The following is an 18,706-nucleotide window of genomic DNA, read 5'->3' on the forward strand; positions in this document are numbered from 1 at the left end:
CTTTTCTACTCTGTTTCTGTGTATTTGAGTTTTTTAAGATTCCACATATATGTGAGATCACTCAGTATTTTAATTTCTGTGTGTGGCTTATTTAAACTTAGAGGACATAATGTCCTCTAGGTTCATCCATGCTATTGCAAATGGCAGGATCTCCTTTTTTAAGGCTAAATAATATTCCATTGTATGTATAATAAAACCTCATGTTCTTATGTAAAATTCAAGCTGCCTCTACAAGTAATTCCCAATAGAGTCCCAAAGATGTTTTCTGGTCTGGCCATAAGTTACAAGTACATGGGGAGGCAGCTATGACTTGGGGAAATGTTAACCGCCTCTAATCTATCCCAGAGTTGCCACCAGGTTGTGCAAGTCACCACCTATCTAGGCTGGTTTCACCACCTAAAAAACAGAGAAGATTCCTAGCTGTGAAGGTTATTGCTCACATGAATCAGAAACGAGGGATGTCCGCTCATTTGTGAGAGCTGAGTACATAACATGAACATACAAACCAAGCAGTGAGGTGTCTACCTAGCAGAGGGTGGAGGAACGGAGGGTAGGAAAGGCAGAGAAATACAACAGGGACAGCATCGCCCAAAGGACACTGGAACATCCAGGATCCTGACTCCCGCCTCAAATTTGGGAATCACATGAAGGTCTCAAAGTGTGGTCCCGGGACTAGAAGCACCTAGGCACTTGTTAGAAGGGCCAGTTTTTGGCCACACACAGTGGCTCACGCCTGTAATCCCAGCACTATGGGAGGCTGAGGCGGCAGGATTGCTTGAGGCCAGGAGTTTCAGACCAGCCTGCGCAACATAGTGAGACCCAGTCTCTATAAAATAGGAAGAAAAAAAAAAGGCAGGTGTGATGGTACACACCTGTAGTCCCAGCTACTTGGGAGGCTGAGGCAGGAAGAGTGCTTCACTTGAGCTCAGGAATTCAAGGCCACGGTGAGCTATGATTGCACCACAGCATTCCAGCCTGGGCAACAGAATGAGACCCTGTCTCTAACATAAAAGACAAAAAAGAAAAATAAAAAGAAATGCCAATTTTCAGGCTTTATCCCCAGACTACTGAAAAAGAGGCTCTGGGGTTGAAGCCCAGCAATCTGTGCTTTAACGAGCCCTCTAGATGATTCCAATGCAGACTGAAGTCAGAGGCACAGTAGGCTGAAAGCTCAAATTATGGAACCAGACACACTTGGATTTGAATCCAGACTCAAAGATTAAAATGCCTGTGTGACTGAGAGTATTAAGTTCCAGTTATGTAAGGTGATGACATGGGTAGAAGGAAACATTGACTGAGTCAGGAAATGGTTAGGGTGGTAAGAAAAAGTGGAGAGCGAAGATGGCCCATGTATTTCCATTTGTGCCACTGCAACAGAATACCACGGATTGAGTAATTTATAAAGAACAGACATTTATTTCTCACAGTTCTGGAGGCTGGGAAGTCCAAGGTCAGGGCACTGGCAGGTTTAGTTGTCGGGTGAGGGCTGCCTCTCCCCGAGAGGAGGAACTCTGTGTCCTCGCGGAGCAAAAGGGAAGTAGGCTGAGTGCTGCATGAAGCCTCTTGTGTAAGGGCCCTAATATCACTCATCAGGGAGAAGCCCTCGGGGACTCACCACCGTGTCTTGAAGGCCCCACCTCTTAATGTATATTAACCTGAATTTTGGAAGAAACCTGTTCCAACCACAGCAGCACTGTGGAAGCATGAGAATTGAGTTTGAAGACCTATCCCCGCCACACAGTAGCTCTGTGATCCTGGACCAATCCAAATGCCCTTTAACCTCAGGATGGGCCACTTCCCAGGAACTCAGAGACAGCTTGGGGCTGGATAAATTCAGAGGCTCCCAGTTTGAGAGTTCTGGAGTTCGAAAGCAGTTAGGGAGGCAGGCACCAACCTCAGGAGGCTGTGCTAGGAGGCAACAGTGTAGGTGCCACTGAATGGTCCCACCTCCCCAAACTGAGAAGACAAGAGCGCCCTGGGTGTGAGGAACACAGAAAAAAGGCAGTCAACAGGGAAACGATACTGCAGAAAAGTATGCACATGCCCTTTTATTGTATTGTACTTTTATTTAATAATAAAAGTGGGAGGGTGGTGGTGAGGAATAGGAGGGAGGACATTGGCTGATGAAAAGCAAAGGGTGAAATGCCTGCTTTATGGCTAGTTTGAAAACAGAATCAACAGCCAAATTATTCTGACAAAAGCACACAGACAACCAATTCCAAAGGAAGAACATGTGTTTGGACAGATGCCAAGCAAAAAACTGACTTAAGACATCCTACTGTGTCAAAAGCTTTGCTTGTTGACAGTAGAATTATCTTGAGTTTGTGGGGGAAAATTTCCAAGTCCACTCTAAATTCTTTCTCAACAAAGATTCGTACCCTAGGTTGTTTTGTTTTCTCAGTAAAACACTTCTGAGGAATTCCCAAACAGGACAAGGGGGCTGCGGCAACCAAGGATGAGAGAGGTTTTCTCAGCCTGCAACCTGCCTGCCTACACCCAGCCATCGGACCATTTCTTCCCAGAACATGCAGAATAATGGAAACTTTGCATCTGGCCTCCAATATCTATTAATTTTGCCTTGGCCACATGTTATATGTCCAACCGCAGCAAATACAAGTGTGTATCACTTCAAGCCCAGAGTATTGCAATTGTCTTTTCAAAAGAAATGTTAATTGTGAAACATTTCAAATTACAGAAAACTATATATCTTATAATTTACGTACCTACGACCAAGGAGAAATACACGTTAACATGTGGCCGTACTGGCTTTATGATTGTTACTTCTGTTATCAATGAAATAGAGATTATGGAATTAGCTGAAATCCCATATCCCTTCTTTATCTAATGGTAGTTACTTTCTTGAAAATAGTTTCCATGGATATTTTAATGTTCCTATATCTCCTTGTATCTATGAACAATAATATATCCTGTTTCTCTTTGTGCATATATTTTTAAATACAAAGATTCATATTCTGAAATGTCTTGTTGTTTCCTCTGGAAAGTATATTGGTGTTTTCATACATTTAAATTTATGCCCGCCTGATAGACATGAAATGTCATATTTTTGATTTTGCATTTTCTGGATTACTTATCAGGTTGAATATCTTCTTATGCCTTTATAAGCCAATTGAGTTTCCTCCTCTTTAAAGTGCCTATTAATATCCTGGGTGATCTTTTCCTTAGAAGATTTTCTTTCATTTTTAATATCTTCTGGATATTAATTTGTTCTTGCAGTATGCATTACAAATATGCAAATTTCTTCTTCCAGTTTGAAGTTTTACTCTTAACTTGATGATGTCTTTTGCCTAATAAGATATTTTAATTTTAATAAAGGTAGGTTTATCAGTCTTTTGAATTACCATATCACCCTATGACAATAATACAGTGTTTTGATTACTGTATTTTTGTAAGAAACTGTGATAGTTGTATGAGCCCTCCATATCTCCTTAATTAGCCTTGGCCATTCCTGGGCCTTGACTAGTTCATATTAATTTATAACAGCTTTATTGAAATATCCATATTAAGAATAGGTTTCTCATTATTAGATAAGTAGGATTTTGATTTGAATTGAACTGAATCTACAGATAAATTTAGGTAGAACTGCTTTATCTGGTATCAAGTCTTCCTATCCATTAACACAGCAAATAATTCCATCTATTCATATTTTTTATGATCTTCAATAAACTTTTATCATTTTATTGGGTAGATCTTAGAGATCGTTGGACAGCTTCCTTCCTAGGGAAATTATACTTTTTGTTATTATTATGAAAGGTATTTTCCCTTTTTCAATTACATTTTCTATTTGTTATGTATGGGAATACTATTTGCTATTAATATTATATACTGATTTTTCTAGAGATCTTGCTCAAGCTCTTGTTAATTCTAACAAGCTTCTCTCTAGATTATCTCTGTAGATAATCATATCACCCACAACTAATGAGAGCTTTGTTTTTCCAATCCTGATATCATTTATCTCCTTTTCTTTCCTTATTGCACTTGTTAGGATATTCAGTATCGTGTTGACAAGAAGCATTGATAGCAGGCATCCTTCCTGACACTAAAGAAAACTCCTCCAATATTAAACTATTATGATACTCATTACAGATATCCTTTAGTAGACTAAGAAGGTTTCCATGTATTCCTGGTATGCCACAAAGTCTCTCTCTCTTTTTTTAATCAAGATTGTTTCATTTTATCAAATTCTTTCTCTCCAGTAATGAAAACAATCACAGTCTTTTTTAAAAAGCTGCTAACATGGCAGATTACATAAACACATCCTCTAATGTTAAACCACCAAGCTCAAATATTATCTTCTTTACGAAGTGTTCCTTGGCCATTTATTCTAAAATGGCAAATTCTCCCTCAATCCCTAAAATACACCCTATTCCCCCTTTTTTGCTTTATTTTTTATCTTTGCATTTATCATCATTTAATATATTATATATTTTACTTACCTATTATTCCTTGTCTGCCTCTCTAAACTAGAATCTAAGTTCCATACTTGACTGTGTTTTCACTGCTGCATCCCCAATGCCTGGTGTCTACTACAGAGAAGGCACTCAATGAATTATTTGTTGAACAAATGAATTTTGCATCCCTGGAAGAAACTCTATTTAGCTATAACTTGGACTTATACCTAAACATATAGGCAAATGTCATGTTGGACTTAGTTTAACATTTTATTAACTTTTGTGGGCAAGCCATCTATATTCAGTTTAAAAGCTTTCTATGATCTGTATTCAATTTGGTATTAGAGTTCTGCTTTTTTCCAATTAAGGTGAGGAGCTTCACTTTTTTGTCTATTTTTTGAAATAATCTGGGCCTAGTTTTTATTTTGTTGTTTTTTGATTGGTATATTTTAAACTGATAAGTCAATTTCTTTTCAAGTTTATAGGTCTACTCAGATTTTCTAATTGTCCATTTTGTCTAAATTTTTTTGGTTTTAAGTTTTGCTATGCTTTTACAAATCTCTACCTATAATTCTGCTCCATTTTCATTACCAACATTTTGGCCTTTTTCTTTGGTTTTTCTTGATCAAATCTATCCAAAAACTATTTACCTAAGTTTATTAATTTTTTTCAAAGAACCAGCCTTTGGTTTTAGTGATTCTCTGTGGTTTCTATTTTTACTTTCTCTTAATCATTTTTTCTTCTATTTTGATCTTGTTCTACTAGTCATTCACTGAGGGAGGTATGTTAAATTATTCCACTAAAATTATGTATCTGAAATTTTTGTAATACAGTTTATTTTTCCTTTAAATACATTTAAGGCAATGTTAGATACATATACAGTCACAATTATCTAACATCCTGGTGAATTAGTCCTTCTATCTTTATAGTGATCTTTATCTCTACTTATGCTTTGTTTGCCTTAAACTCTATTTGGTGTGACATTAGATTTAACTAGTAATTTCCTGGCACATCATTTTCCATGCATTTAAACTTTTCTTTGTCCTTAAATTTTAAGTGTGCCTTTTAGAAATCGTACAGACCCGAACTTTTAAAAACTTCTATCCAATATGAGAACCTCTATTAAGTACTGAGTTTGATTTACTTATATTTGGTATGATGCCTAATATATTTAGAAGTATTCATCATATCATATTTATTTTATGCGTTCTATTGACCATATTTTTCTCACTGTGTTTCCATAATCCACCCTGCACAAGTCCTGTTGTTAAAATTCAAGTTGTCTGCATTTCTCCTGTGTCCCCATTGCCCTACTGGTTTGGAAGTTACACAGTCTGTTTTTTTTTGCTTTGACCAGTAATTAAAATTTTATTAACGAACTTGTAAAGTCTGTTTCTTTCATTGTTTCCAAATATAGTCTATTTCTATTCCCTTAGGCTACTTTCAATATTTTTCCCAACAATTTTATTATGAAAAGAGTTACCTCCAATTTTACTGCATATACTTAATCAAGGTCGAACGTTTATCAGTAACTCTAATTTTCTCCAATACAATACAGTCTACAGAAAGTTTTTACTCTGATCAACTTCTTAAAGTTTTCTAAGATGTTTCTAAGGGTCTTGAAATTAGTCATTATTATAATTTATTTTGTTGTTGCTGTCTTCAGAGTTAATTCTTCTTTAGATTTACCTTGCATTTTGTCAATTTCTTTGATCGACATTGCTTCTTGTACCACACTCTTTCCAGCCTTCTAGAAACAATCCCTACTAGTCCCCAGAACCTGCACTGCAACTTTTGACTTCCTACATACACCATCCTGCATTTAAGGCACAGTTAAGAGTTGGACTCCTGCGTTGGTGGCATAGTGGTAGGCATAGCTGCCTTCCAAGAGTTGGACTCTGTTGAAATCATCAGAGCCAAGTGTTTACTCTCCATAATAACCATTTCACATGTATATTTACCACATAGACAGCAAGGAATTAGTATGTAATATTTCTCTTGTATCTTCCCTATACCTGGCACAGTAGAACACAGGTGCACGTCCTCAGTGAGTTAAAGAATATAAGATATGTTTTCTGCAAGCACTTTTGAAACACAGAAGAGCATAAACCAAATACTTGAATTCTAGATATGTTGTTTTTATTTCATGTACTAATAAAATGTCCCTTTCTGGGGCAAGTTGATTCGAGGAAAACCGTCATGTAGGTAAAAACATATTAGACTCAATTTGGAAGACCTAGCTTTCATCTGGCTTCTAGCTCTTGACAGTTCTGTGCTGCATCTATCTCTCTCTAGCACCTATTTTCCCCATCTACAGAGTTGATGGGATATAGTAAATAATCCTTAAATCTCTGAAAATCCCTTATTCTCTGATTTTCATTATTCTAAGTGAGTACCTTCACTAAGGTGGTATTGAATCCAGAAATCATGGAAGAGTCTGAAGACAGCTGAAAGAGAATCTCATAAAAATGTCCATGTTATGCTAACTTTGAGCAAAAATGCTAAGCAAACTTTCAAAAAATTAAAAGACATGTACCTGTTAAACACACCCCTAGGTACCTCATTCAGAAACTATGCAATTGAAATTTCTGGTGGCTGTATCTTCAACCTGGCTCTGTCAAAAGTCCAATTTTCTCATTATTTTTTTTTAATCCATGAATTATTCAAGCAGATAGCACATATGAAAGCTCAATGGGGAAAGATATAGAGGCTGCAAAACAGAGTCCTGCTAGTCTACAGGGACAGTCCAGCAGAAAATAGAACCTGACTATCCAGCTCACAAATCAGGGAAATGTGGCCTTGCTGTTTTGTTTTAATTAAGAGGGGGACTTATGTCCTCAGGAAATTTTACCTGTATGGTATGAGCAATAAGATACACAATTAAATGTCTACATTGAGTGAAAATGCCTCATTACCTAGACTAGCTTTGGTCTAATTAAAAAGTAAATCAAATTCATAAGGAAAAATAACTGCCACCAGGCAAAACAAGCTTATTTTAATTTGGAATCTGAGCAAGGGTGCACGTATCACTGGAGGCATGAGCTTCATATTAGAAAAAGGAAAACTGATTCAATACAACTGGTAAACTTTTGCAATATCAGATTATTAAGAGAAAAACATTTTTATTGGAATGTGAGTATGCATTATCCAATAGAACCATAAATTGCAGTCCACATTGTTAAGACCGATACCAGTGCTCTGATACGAGTTTGTAATCTCAACACACGCAGTCAGCCACGTCATAACATTCACCACGATTTGGTTGGTATAACCAATAACACATGGAAAGAGACCAAATGACCTTTGTAATCACATTTTTAAATACCTCCCTACTTTTGCTGCATACTGGGAGACCAGTGAAAAGGGCAATGTTGCCTTTCACCGAAGTAGAAATGTCTCTGAAAATGAGAGCCCAGTGTTAGAAGTAGGAAGCTATTTGCAGAAAACTCTTTGAGGAACTGTGGACAAGCCACATCTCCTCCCTGTGCTGCTTCTTCCACATCTGTCACATAAAACACCACTTTCCTAGTTCACAAGGGGGCCCTGAGAATTAGTTGCCCCAGAGCCGTAATGAAATGACATGACCAGGGTAGTATCATCACCTGGTTAGGCACCCAATCAATGGTTACATTGGATCTCCTTCCCACCAGGGCCACAAAGGTTTATAGCTATGAAAGCCTAAGGATAAACATTTCAATTTTTTTTGGCTCATCCATTTTCCATCCATTTTTTCCTACTCTTCATCAGTCAGTCTAGAAAAAGATAGAAATGCTGTTGCCTCCAAGGCCTAACTAGTTCTTGGTGTTTATTTATCAATATCCATGGCCAAGATCCTCAGGTTTATGACATCAAATGTATCTGAGGGACCAGCTGTGAGGTTAGAATGCGGGAATGTAGAAACTCCTAAAAGAACATGTGCCTGTGGTTTTTGGAAAAGTGTCTGAGCTTCCCAAGACTCCTGCAGAGGAAGCCGGAATAGCTAGGTAGAAATGGGCCCTGAGGAACACTTGCCCATGTGACTCGTTTGGAGAATATGGAACAAAGTAAGTGACAGGAACTGCTCAGAGCCATTCTCAGACTCAAGGTCACCATATGGCATATTGTAGAGCAAAGCACCACCTTGGAAAGGCTCCCGGGGAGTCACCAACTCAAGGGTAGAAGTTTTGGGGTTTTTCTGGTGAGAACTCAATTTATACCAAACAGCATATTGGCCAGGCATTCTCCGCCACCAGCAGAAAAGTCAGGTTTTCTTTTTACTCAAGGGCATACGCTGATCCCAGTTATTTTCCACCAAGGTGAGAGTGGGGTCAAGGGCCAAGTAAGCCTTTGTGTTATCCTCTCCCCTCAATACACATGGACACGATACGATGGATGACCTACTCAACACACCTCACGCTGTCACATCCTCCAGCAAAGCTCGTGTCCTCCCACTCCCAAGTTGGCCTTCACACCATGTCCCCACTTCCAAACCTCCTAAAAGTTTGACTCTAGGTGACAGCATGATATTGACCACTCTGGAGTGATTTTTATGGCTTATGCAAATGTTTTATCTGCGCTAAGAGAAAGTAGAAAGGAAAAACAAAAAAAGAGGTGGAGGGAATACAGATAAAGAAAAGGAATATTGCCAGAGGAAGAAATAGACAAGACCCTTGGAAAAATCCAGATTGAAACAGAGGGTAGAGCATCCTCAAACAGCAGCCTGTGCATGGCCGCAATGGATGTGCTGGGCATTTCCAGGAAACCCAAACCTAAAGCGGCGTCCTGTGGGGCCGTGATGAACCTGCAGGGTTAGCCTTCTCCTGAATCTTAAAGTCTGGAGCCAGAAAACACACAATCATTTTATAAGAGACCCAAAGGCCAAATGGGTGGAAAGAACAGAGCAAGTATTTCACACGTACATCACACATTAAAAGCAATGAAGAATTCTTAAGATTGTAGTAAAGAGTGTGAATCTTACATTCTGCTGTTCTAATACAGAGACACAAAGAAGTTAAAGATGACAAAATGTGTTCTGATATAAAGAAGGAATGTTCTAATGGGCGGAGGTTATAGAAGACGGAGGAAGTGAGTTCCTCAACTCTACAGACGTCCTAGCACAGGCCAGACAACGGCCTGGAGGGTGCAGTAGACTCTCTGGTACAGAGGAAACCATACATTGTCTGACCCTGGAACGGATGACCTTTACAGCCATCTCAACATTGAATTTCTATCCAATGGGAGAAATTTCTGAGTTTCTCTTCCTTTCCCCAAGGTCCACAAATTTGGTCATACATTCAACTGAGAAAAAGCTAACATTCTCACCCTTGATTGAAATCAGGGTGTGTATTTTGGATATCTAGCTCAAAAATAAACACGTGAAAAGAACAGGAGAAGAAAAGAGAAAAAAGAACAACAAAGGGTCATTTACTCTAAGAATCCAGGTTTGTGTTTATGTTCCACATGAGGTCCGAACTGTATCTGGGCTTGAAATCCACCAAACTCACAAGCTTTCTCGAAGGAGACAGGGTGAGAGCCATTCAGGATGTCGTCCCGAGCCTGCAACACAAGCAGAAGGAAGAGCATCAGGCCTGGAGCAGCGACACCGTCTCTCCACTGACACACTCCGCTCTCTGTGGGGCAGGGAAGGTGCCAGCCAACCCACAGTGACACGTGCACGACGCTGAGGGTGATTGCAACACAGCAGAATTAGGTGAGAGGAAAACAAGTCTTTGCCCCGAATGGCCTGTGGATGGAAAGCATTAGAGGTGTCAGGTGCATTCCAAGTACAGCTTGATGATAATCCAGGAAGGCAGCGTGATTATGAAAAATAAAGAGGCAAAGGAAAATCTTGTGAAATGATCAGATTCAGAGAGGCCAAATCAGAAATACGATTTACTTTTTGTGACCCTAAATCATAAAGCCAGCAAGAAGAACACCTAGAAGTGAAATCAACCCAATCTCCATGCCAAGAGAAAGACCAATGTAACATAAGGAGAGGAGGAGAGAAAGATGGAGACAGATGCATACACAGACAAGAATTCAAGGCTCAAGACATTCAGGGGAAATGACAAGCAACAGGGAGCTCGTGTGCCTGAAGTTCTTCTCCTAGTTCTCGATCCATCGCCACTACTGTTGCTGTTTTTCCCTTTCTCCCTTTCCTTTCTCTAGTTAAATGACCCCTCAGACACTAGGATGGACACTTTTAACTATCACTCTGAGCCTTAAACCAACAAGCATCTTCTCATCTCTCTGCTAGTTCCCTCCTGGCCTTCCAGCCCATCTTCTCAGACCCCCTTCCATGCCATCCTTCCATCCACTAACTTAAGGGTCAGCAAACTTCTCCTCTAAAAGGCTAAATAGTAAATATTTCAGGCCTTATGGGCCATACGGCCTCTGTCACAACTACTGAACTCTGCCACTGGAATGTGAGAGCAGCTACAGAAAATACACACACAGTTATGTACACATAAAGGGATTTAGCAGTATGTAATACTTAAATGAACGAGTTGTATGCTAATAAAACTTTATTTACAAACACAGGCAGAGGGCATGGCTACAGTTTGTCAATCCCTGCATTATTTCTATGGCAGATAGATAGAAAAATGGAAGGAGAGGAAAGGGAAGGAGGGAAGGAAAGAATGAAAGGAAGTTTGGTGGGGGGGAAGAGAAAGCAGGAGAAAGATGGATGATGTTTTCCTCGAGCCAAAAGAAACCGCAGGGACAATCCAGTGCTAAGCCCACATCTTACATACTGGGAAACTGCAACTCAAATATGTGAAATATCTTCTCTGAGTATAAACAATTAGTTAACGGTAAAGACAGAAAAGTTATTGAGAGGCTATCTTCCAGTTAATGAGAAGTATTGATTTTCTGACCGATATTCTCTTGTATTCTAAGATGCTCAGAAAGCTTTAGTGCATCTGAAATGGTGAGTGGGTTAAATGAAATACAATTGTCTCTCAAAGCCAGTCAGAGAGGGACGGAGCTGGCCACGAGGTCCCAATCTGGGAAGCCACAGAGAGGCCCTACACTGGACAACCAGTGGTTCGCAATGAAGACCAACCTGCACCACAACGAAACAAGTGAGGAGTCCACGTGCAGTGCCCACCGGAAACTGAACGCCGTACATGGGACAGAAGCCAGCGCTATGCTCCAGCTCTCCTCAAGGTACAGCCAGGAGCTTCCTGAAATCTCGACCACCTCGGTGTCTGAGCAGTTAATACTGTACCTGAACATAAAGCAAGTTCAGCTGCACAGGGTCTCTCGAATCTACATTCTGATCAGAGTAAAAGAACTTCCGTCTAAGCAGCAACGTTTCGTTTTCATCCACTCCTTGTTCTCTGAATGTTCGGCTGTGATCCAGCCAATTTACTGCAACACAAGACATATAAAAGAACTGTTCATTTTTCCTCTTAATTAAAGGGGATTTACCAAAACAGCAGTGTGATGTAGATGCAGATTTCTTCAACTCTGATATTTACAGCTACTTCTTATGTTAGAACTGTGCTTTTTAACTTTGCAAAACAATTTCTCATCTGCCATATGACCAACAAAAACAGAAATGAGGGAGAAAATTCCCAGCCATTCCTAAAGTTAGCTAAAGCACTACAATGAATTTATAACCGGTCCCTCTCCCCATAGAGAGTGGGGGGAAGAAATAAGGAAATCAGCATTTGTGCTGAGGAACCAAGTTAGGATTTCCTTTTAAATCGAGAGTAAATACTTCAGTTTCAGCAAAGGAAGTAATTTTGAGACTCTGAGCCTAACAGACCCCAAGCACAAAAGAGGAAGAAAATGAACGTGTGGCAGGGATGGGGCAGACAGAACACCAAAGAGGGGACTGACGGAACCCCATGCGTGGCCCAGCTCATATCTCAGCCAGTCTGAGAACCCCGTCCTCACGTCTGTGTGCGTGGGAACGGATCACTCCCCTCCACACGGTGCACAGCTCTCACCGCTACACTCCTCTGTGGCTTAACATACATGTTGTTGGTAAGTACTTCTCACCAGCCTCACCAGATTTTAAGCAACTTCAGCACACAGAGCATCATGTGCATAATAATAAATCCTTGGGATTTGTCTACTAAACTCTTGGAAAGATGTATATAACTGGAAATCAAACGAGGTAGAAAGAAAAAAAAAAACAGAGAACGGGTTAGAGGAAATGATAGCCCTACCAAAGATCAACAAACACGATGACAATGAGGACGTCATCCCAACGTAGCAGCAAGAATTAGAGTATAGAAAGAAGGAGGCTGGGATGTCTACGTGGACTGTGCAATGAATTAAGATCCTCTCAGCGGAGGGTCAGGCAGCAAGGTGCACCCAGCTTGGGCTTTAGGGGCACATGAGATTCTGTGCTGGCTTTTCCATATATTATTAATAACTGTGCAGCTGTAGAAAATGACTTTCTCATAATAGAATTATGTTACTATTTTTTTTTTATCCCTAAGGACATATGGGGTCTAGGAAATGGTCATCTATGGACATAGCATTCCCCCAAAGAAGACAATCAGAAACAATTCTCTGATCAAAGTACACATCACCACTAAGGGAGGCGTCTTTATTAAAACATATACACACACTTAAATCTAATCAAGCCTTCAGATCTAAGGAATTAAAAGGGACAAAGGAACATGTTAAATGACACCACAGGTATGCTATGACCAATATCCAGACTGTAGGAAATGCTATACGACTAACAATCTGGTTTCTTCACACACAAAAAAATTGCAAGGAAGAAAAGAGATGGACTATTGCACTACAGGGTGACCAGTTAATAATAATGTATTACATATTTCAAAATTGCTAAAAGGATATATTTTTAACATTTTCACTACAAAAAAATAAGGTAGTGAGGTGATAGATACGTAAATTAGCTTGAATGAATCTTTCTGCATAAATTACAACATTACATTGTACCTCATGAATATACATAATTATTATTTGTCAATTAAAAAACAGATGGAGAGGGAACCTACTTAGTTAAGAAAGAGTTAAGTGACATGTTGTCCAACCTTATTTGGATCCCAGTTCAAACTAGTAAAACACTTTCAGACGATAATGAAGAAACTGTGAACATGCTTTGTATATTCGATATTAAGAGACGATTGCTTCAGACATGAATGGTATTACAGTTGTTTTTATCTTACAGCATTAAGAAAACAAAAACCTGCCCTGAGTCGTACGCACAGGGGGAGCAAGAGGCTGGGTGAAGCCTCGTGCCTGTACCTCGCCTCCTTCTCAGACACTTACGGTCGTCATCTGTGTGGAGCTTGGCCTTCAACTTCTCCATTTTCCTCTCGTCTCGTAACAGCGTCCTGTCTTTTTTGAGCGTACCCGTCCCTTCCTCTTTCTTTTCTTCAATAGTTTCTTGGATTAAAGAGTATTCTTCATAATTCGTTATTCCTAATGAGAAATTAGGTTATGATTCTAAATGACTGAACAGCCATCCACCCCTTTCAGCCTAGGGTCTGTGGTAGCCCAGGGACTGCATGGTGGCAAGGACAAAAAGAGGCCTTGCTAATGTGAGGACCAGGGAGGCAGCCATGACCAATAAAACAAAGGACCTTCAGCTAGTTAAGTCACATTCAAAATGTCACGTTCAATTCTCTCTTCTAATTTTGCGGAAACAACAAAGTAGGGATCATTCAGGGGAAGACGAGACAATGTCAACCAAGAAATGTCTGAAGGAACTGGGCTTCCTTTGCATGAAGAAAAAACTAAGACAGGCAAGTCTGTTTTCCGCAAATATTTCAAGGCTTCCCTGTAGAAAGGAGGCAGACCTCTGGGGGGACTAATGTAAGCCACAAGAGGACAATCAATAATCTAATAATCAATCATAAAGGCCATCGCCATTAGTATTCAAGGAGACAGGGCACATCCGTGACGCTTTCATAGAATGCAGCAATGGGTGGGAGACCGAATTACACGATTTTAAAAACATTACTTTCAATGTGAAAATCCCTTGTTTTAGAAAGGGAAATGAAAGCTCTCACTTGTAACTTAGTGAGAAGCCCACGTGGTTAGTGGCTTGGCAAATCAGGAGAGTGAACATACTCTCTTGGGATTAGGCAGAACTCGGTATGTTAAGACACATTCAGAATTGCCCAGACACCAAACGGGGGTGGGAAAGAGAACAGGCATGCAATTAAAAACAAAGCAAAAAACGCAACAGAGGCACGTGAATGCTCACCTATCCTGCTGCAAATAGTCACCAGGAGTTCCCCCACTGTCTTGGAATCGTCCACCATCACTGTTTTCACAGATCCATCCAGCATCCGGATTTTCTGAGGTCTCTGTTTCTTTTTATATTCCAAAATATCCTATAGCACAAATCACACACACATTTCACATCGAGTGGGAACACAGATAACAAACCTGGACGCTTTTCTTTAAAGAACAAATTTTCCCCATAAGACCCTGATTTCCTCTTTCTTCCAAAAAGTCTTTGAAAACCTTCCTAAGTTTTCATAGGGTTGTTGCCACTACTGTAATACAGACTCTCCAGTGCTAAGTAATTGCTTTCATAAAGATTTCTTTAAAATCCCATAGTAAAATTGCACCCCAAGAAGTAATATTTATAGCTCACAATTACTGAAAACTACCCTTTGTGAGATGAAAGTAATGTACGTCCTCCCGAAAGGCTGGGAATTATCTGCTCTAATGAGAATCAGTGGAGGGAAATGACTACTTGCCTTTTAAAAAGACATTAGTATGTGTCTCTAATTATCTTTTACATTGCCATAAGCAATTTTTACTATCTATACACATAAAATAAAAAGCAATTTTTAAAATTTTATTTAAAAAATTTTACTATATTATATATAATGAAATACATGCATAATATCCCCATAATTCCTCCCAGTAGTGGTGTATCACGGTAGTAGTGGTATTTATTCACAAGAGTGGAGTGAAATAATAATGGCAACACCAAACAGGGGTAAAAAGTTTGTGACTTATTTTTAAATAAGAGACTTCTTGTTTACTACACTTTCTAAAAATAGAACCATGGAAGGGAAATTAATCAGCATCATGTATCTCACTCTCACTTTATAGGATACGGACCAATCTGATAGGTCCACTCCATCCAACATACCAAGATACCCAGCATCTTGCAGGTTAAGCTGAACAGAACGTTTAACCCATTTTTTCTCATTATCCCTTCTTACTTCCATAATATAACCATTGCTGTTGTTGTTGTTACTATTACTGATCATTATTAAACTCACATCTCTAATTTGAAGTTTCTTTTACAAAACCAGAACACTGTGATTAATATTCAGTCTCCAACTGCCTTTAGGACCCCATTGCATATCCCCTCTAATCTGTCCTTACTCCCCGTCCCCAGGCGCAGGGACACCTCTGCACACTTACAGCCAGACGCTATCTGGCATCTCACACCTACCAAGTCCAACAATGGCATGTAGAAACCGCTTCACACACTAACTCAAACTGCTTCAATCCGTCTGTGCAATCGCAAGAATTTCGATTGCTGACATTTTCTACTACCACCTGGACAGCCCTTACAAAGCTCATTACATCGAAACTACTACTATTATGCCCTTGAATCAAAATGGTGAGATAACGTTGGCTTCTATGGAAGGCCCAGGGACAAAGCAATGAAAACCCAAAACACAGGATGAGCAGCATACCCCGTTTCGCAACATGTAGTAATCCAGTGTTCTGCCCGCCTCCAGCCAAATCCCTTTCCTAGGGTCTTCATCCGAAAGAAACAGCCCATAGTCGGAAGCTGGAACACAAACAGAAAGGAAAATACAAGACAAGGCGGTGACAAAGCCATCGCTGACTCCCAGCGCTGAGCCTGCTGACTCGGCGAGGAGCGGGGTGCTCTGCTCAGGCAGTGGGAAACGTTTCGTTTTGACAACACAAGCAGCTGCTGGGCCAAAGCAGACCTGGAGGAGGAAGAGTTGAGTCGCAGAAGCAACACCCACGAACGAGGCTCGTGCTTCCTAACACCAGTGGGCTGCAGCTGTGCCTAAAATTGAGGGAAACACCAAGAACAAAGCAGTCCAAATTTCTTTCTAACTGAATTTGAGTTTGTTCCTTAACCCTTGCTGTAAAAAAAACCAGGCTGAGTACCCACGGAGAATGAGAAGACAGTCATGCAGAAACTAAGGAAGTGACCACCCAAGTCCAAGGCCACTCGAAGGGGCACAGGTAAGCCCTGACATCTTGAATGGTCCCCCGTCATCCCAAGACAGCATTATAAAAGAGGGGTAGGAGCTCCTCCTGAGATGAAGCCTCTGCCCCCCACTACCACCAGATTATGAAAACTCTAGGAAGTTAAACTTGGTGCTTTCCATAGGAAACCTTGAATCTGGCCTGGGAGATACAAGGGGGGAGGGACTGGGGGAGCAGTCTCATTTTCTACCCAAAGGCTTCTTTCTTCCTGCTCAGAGACCCAGAGGAGGGCCAGAGCTTCTGCTGTTACTCACAGAAACAACTTTAAGACCTTTAAAGGTGTCTACCTTCACAGGAGCTGTATAACAATCCAGACCGAAGAAATAAAAACCCAAGAGGAAAAAAAAGAATAAAAAAGAAACAGCAAGGTTTCAAAGTAACAAAAGCAGGTATACCCCCTTAATATTTTGAAATAAAATAAATAATAAATAAAAGCAAACTATAAAACATTCAAAAATAAGAGGAATATAACAATAAAGCAACCAAATGATTAACAACCAAATCAGAGTAAGGTTGGGGATATAAGCGAACTTTATTTTTATTTTTGGGTAATCTAGAAATAATACAGTGTTTTGAATAACATAAATAATGCTTTTAGAACAAAAGATCAAAGAGTTTTGTGAAAAGTAGTATAGATCTTTACAAGAAGACCCATCTTACTTATAATTACCCTCGATGCGATGTTTGATTTTTTAATTTTTACTCTTCCAATTTTTCAGATACGTTTTATCCCACTCTCACACTAAAGCCTTATCCATTTGAGGGATCCAATGACTCAACCGTCAGTCAAACACTAAGTAAGGGAAGGACACACGGAAGGAAGACAAAGGGAAAGAGGAAATGAAATTGTATGAATGCCTTCTGTTTACGCTCAGGCGAATAGGGTCAGTGGTTTAACCAAACATCAAACAAAACATATATCACAAATGTCTTTTAGGGTTTGAGATAAAATTTATAAGGCCCCTTCAAAGGACTTGAAACATAAGACTTGTGCTGAAGGCAGTGGGAAGTGTTCACGCCCGGGAACAGGGCTTAGGATGTGCACAAGCAGTAAGTGTCAGGGCAGCTTCGTTTGCTCTGAAGTGACTTGGACACTGCAGAGTGCAGTTCTGACGTCCAGAGGGGTGAAGATGACGACGATTCGGCAGCAGGTGTGGTCACTATTGTCCCGAGTCTCACACAGGAAGTGAGCAGGTCCAAGACGACATTTTGCTTATAATATGCATGCTAGGGGGCTTGTGCACCCCTCAGAGCCTCCGTTTCTCTAGCCGCAAAGTGAAGAAGGTACACACACACCTTCAGAAGCCAGTAAGTCAGCGGTGACCTACCTTGCCCGGTTTGCGCCTCGGGCACCCGCTCCCGAATGACTCGACACGCGTCGTACACTGCCGTCGATGGCTCGAATTGCATGGTCTTCACCACGTTGCAGTGGCGCACACAAATCTTCAAGGACAGGGCCACCATTTTGCTAGATGATTTCGAAGGTCTCACTTAGAACGTCTGAAAAACACAAAGAGATAAACTCCGATGTTCACGATAGTCATTCATCTTGACGAAGAAACACTGGACTCTCAAATCAACTTTAAAGATCGAGAGAATAAAACAGCACTTTGAGAGTCTACTGCAGCTACAAAACAAAGATTAAAAATCACTTTTGAAAAATTTAAAGATGGATGACAGCAGCATATGGTCTCAGGGTCATTACCACAGGGTGACAAGGAGAATCCCTTAGGAGGCAGGAACTGTAGATGTTTACCAAGCCTCCCTCTCAACAGTCCTCCAACTTGGGGCTCCCTGAAGGCGTCCTCAGGAGCAGAGTTTCCCTAGTTAACATCCTCAAGGCCAGGGGCAGAGAGCCCTGGGTGTCCACGGCTGTCAGCAGCCTCAGTGCCCCTGGGTCCCTCCCCACCAGCTCCTGGGGGGACAGGGAAGAATCAGGGGTGCCCTCTCAGGTGTTCCTCACGACAAGAGCTCCACCACCCACCTACCAGAAGACGAGACTTCTGGGCCCAGCTCCATCACTAAGAGCCTGTGTCAATCTGAGCAAGTCACATGGCACTGTGTGCCTCAATGTCTCCACAAAGCATCTATAATAATACCAGCCCTGCATGGTT

At 40.6% G+C, this 18,706-nt stretch overlaps 1 protein-coding gene across 1 annotated transcript in view; it reads right to left on the minus strand.

Annotated features, from left to right (window-relative positions):
- Positions 1 to 18,056, minus strand: part of TLN2 (talin 2) — a 176,561-nt gene extending 158,505 nt beyond the window's left edge. Inside the window, exons 1-6 of the mRNA XM_012645035.1 lie at positions 17,921 to 18,056; positions 16,043 to 16,140; positions 14,584 to 14,713; positions 13,644 to 13,796; positions 11,617 to 11,759; positions 9,817 to 9,944 (exon numbers count right to left, since the gene is read on the minus strand). Of these exons, the coding sequence (XP_012500489.1) occupies positions 9,817 to 9,944; positions 11,617 to 11,759; positions 13,644 to 13,796; positions 14,584 to 14,713; positions 16,043 to 16,140; positions 17,921 to 18,056 (788 nt within the window). The remainder of the gene's footprint in view (positions 1 to 9,816; positions 9,945 to 11,616; positions 11,760 to 13,643; positions 13,797 to 14,583; positions 14,714 to 16,042; positions 16,141 to 17,920) is intronic.
- Between the last annotated feature and the right edge of the window lie 650 nt (positions 18,057 to 18,706).

Source organism: Propithecus coquereli, unplaced genomic scaffold, assembly GCF_000956105.1.
Source record: "Propithecus coquereli isolate 6110/MARCELLA unplaced genomic scaffold, Pcoq_1.0 Scaffold224, whole genome shotgun sequence".
Taxonomy (NCBI): Eukaryota; Metazoa; Chordata; class Mammalia; order Primates; family Indriidae; genus Propithecus; species Propithecus coquereli.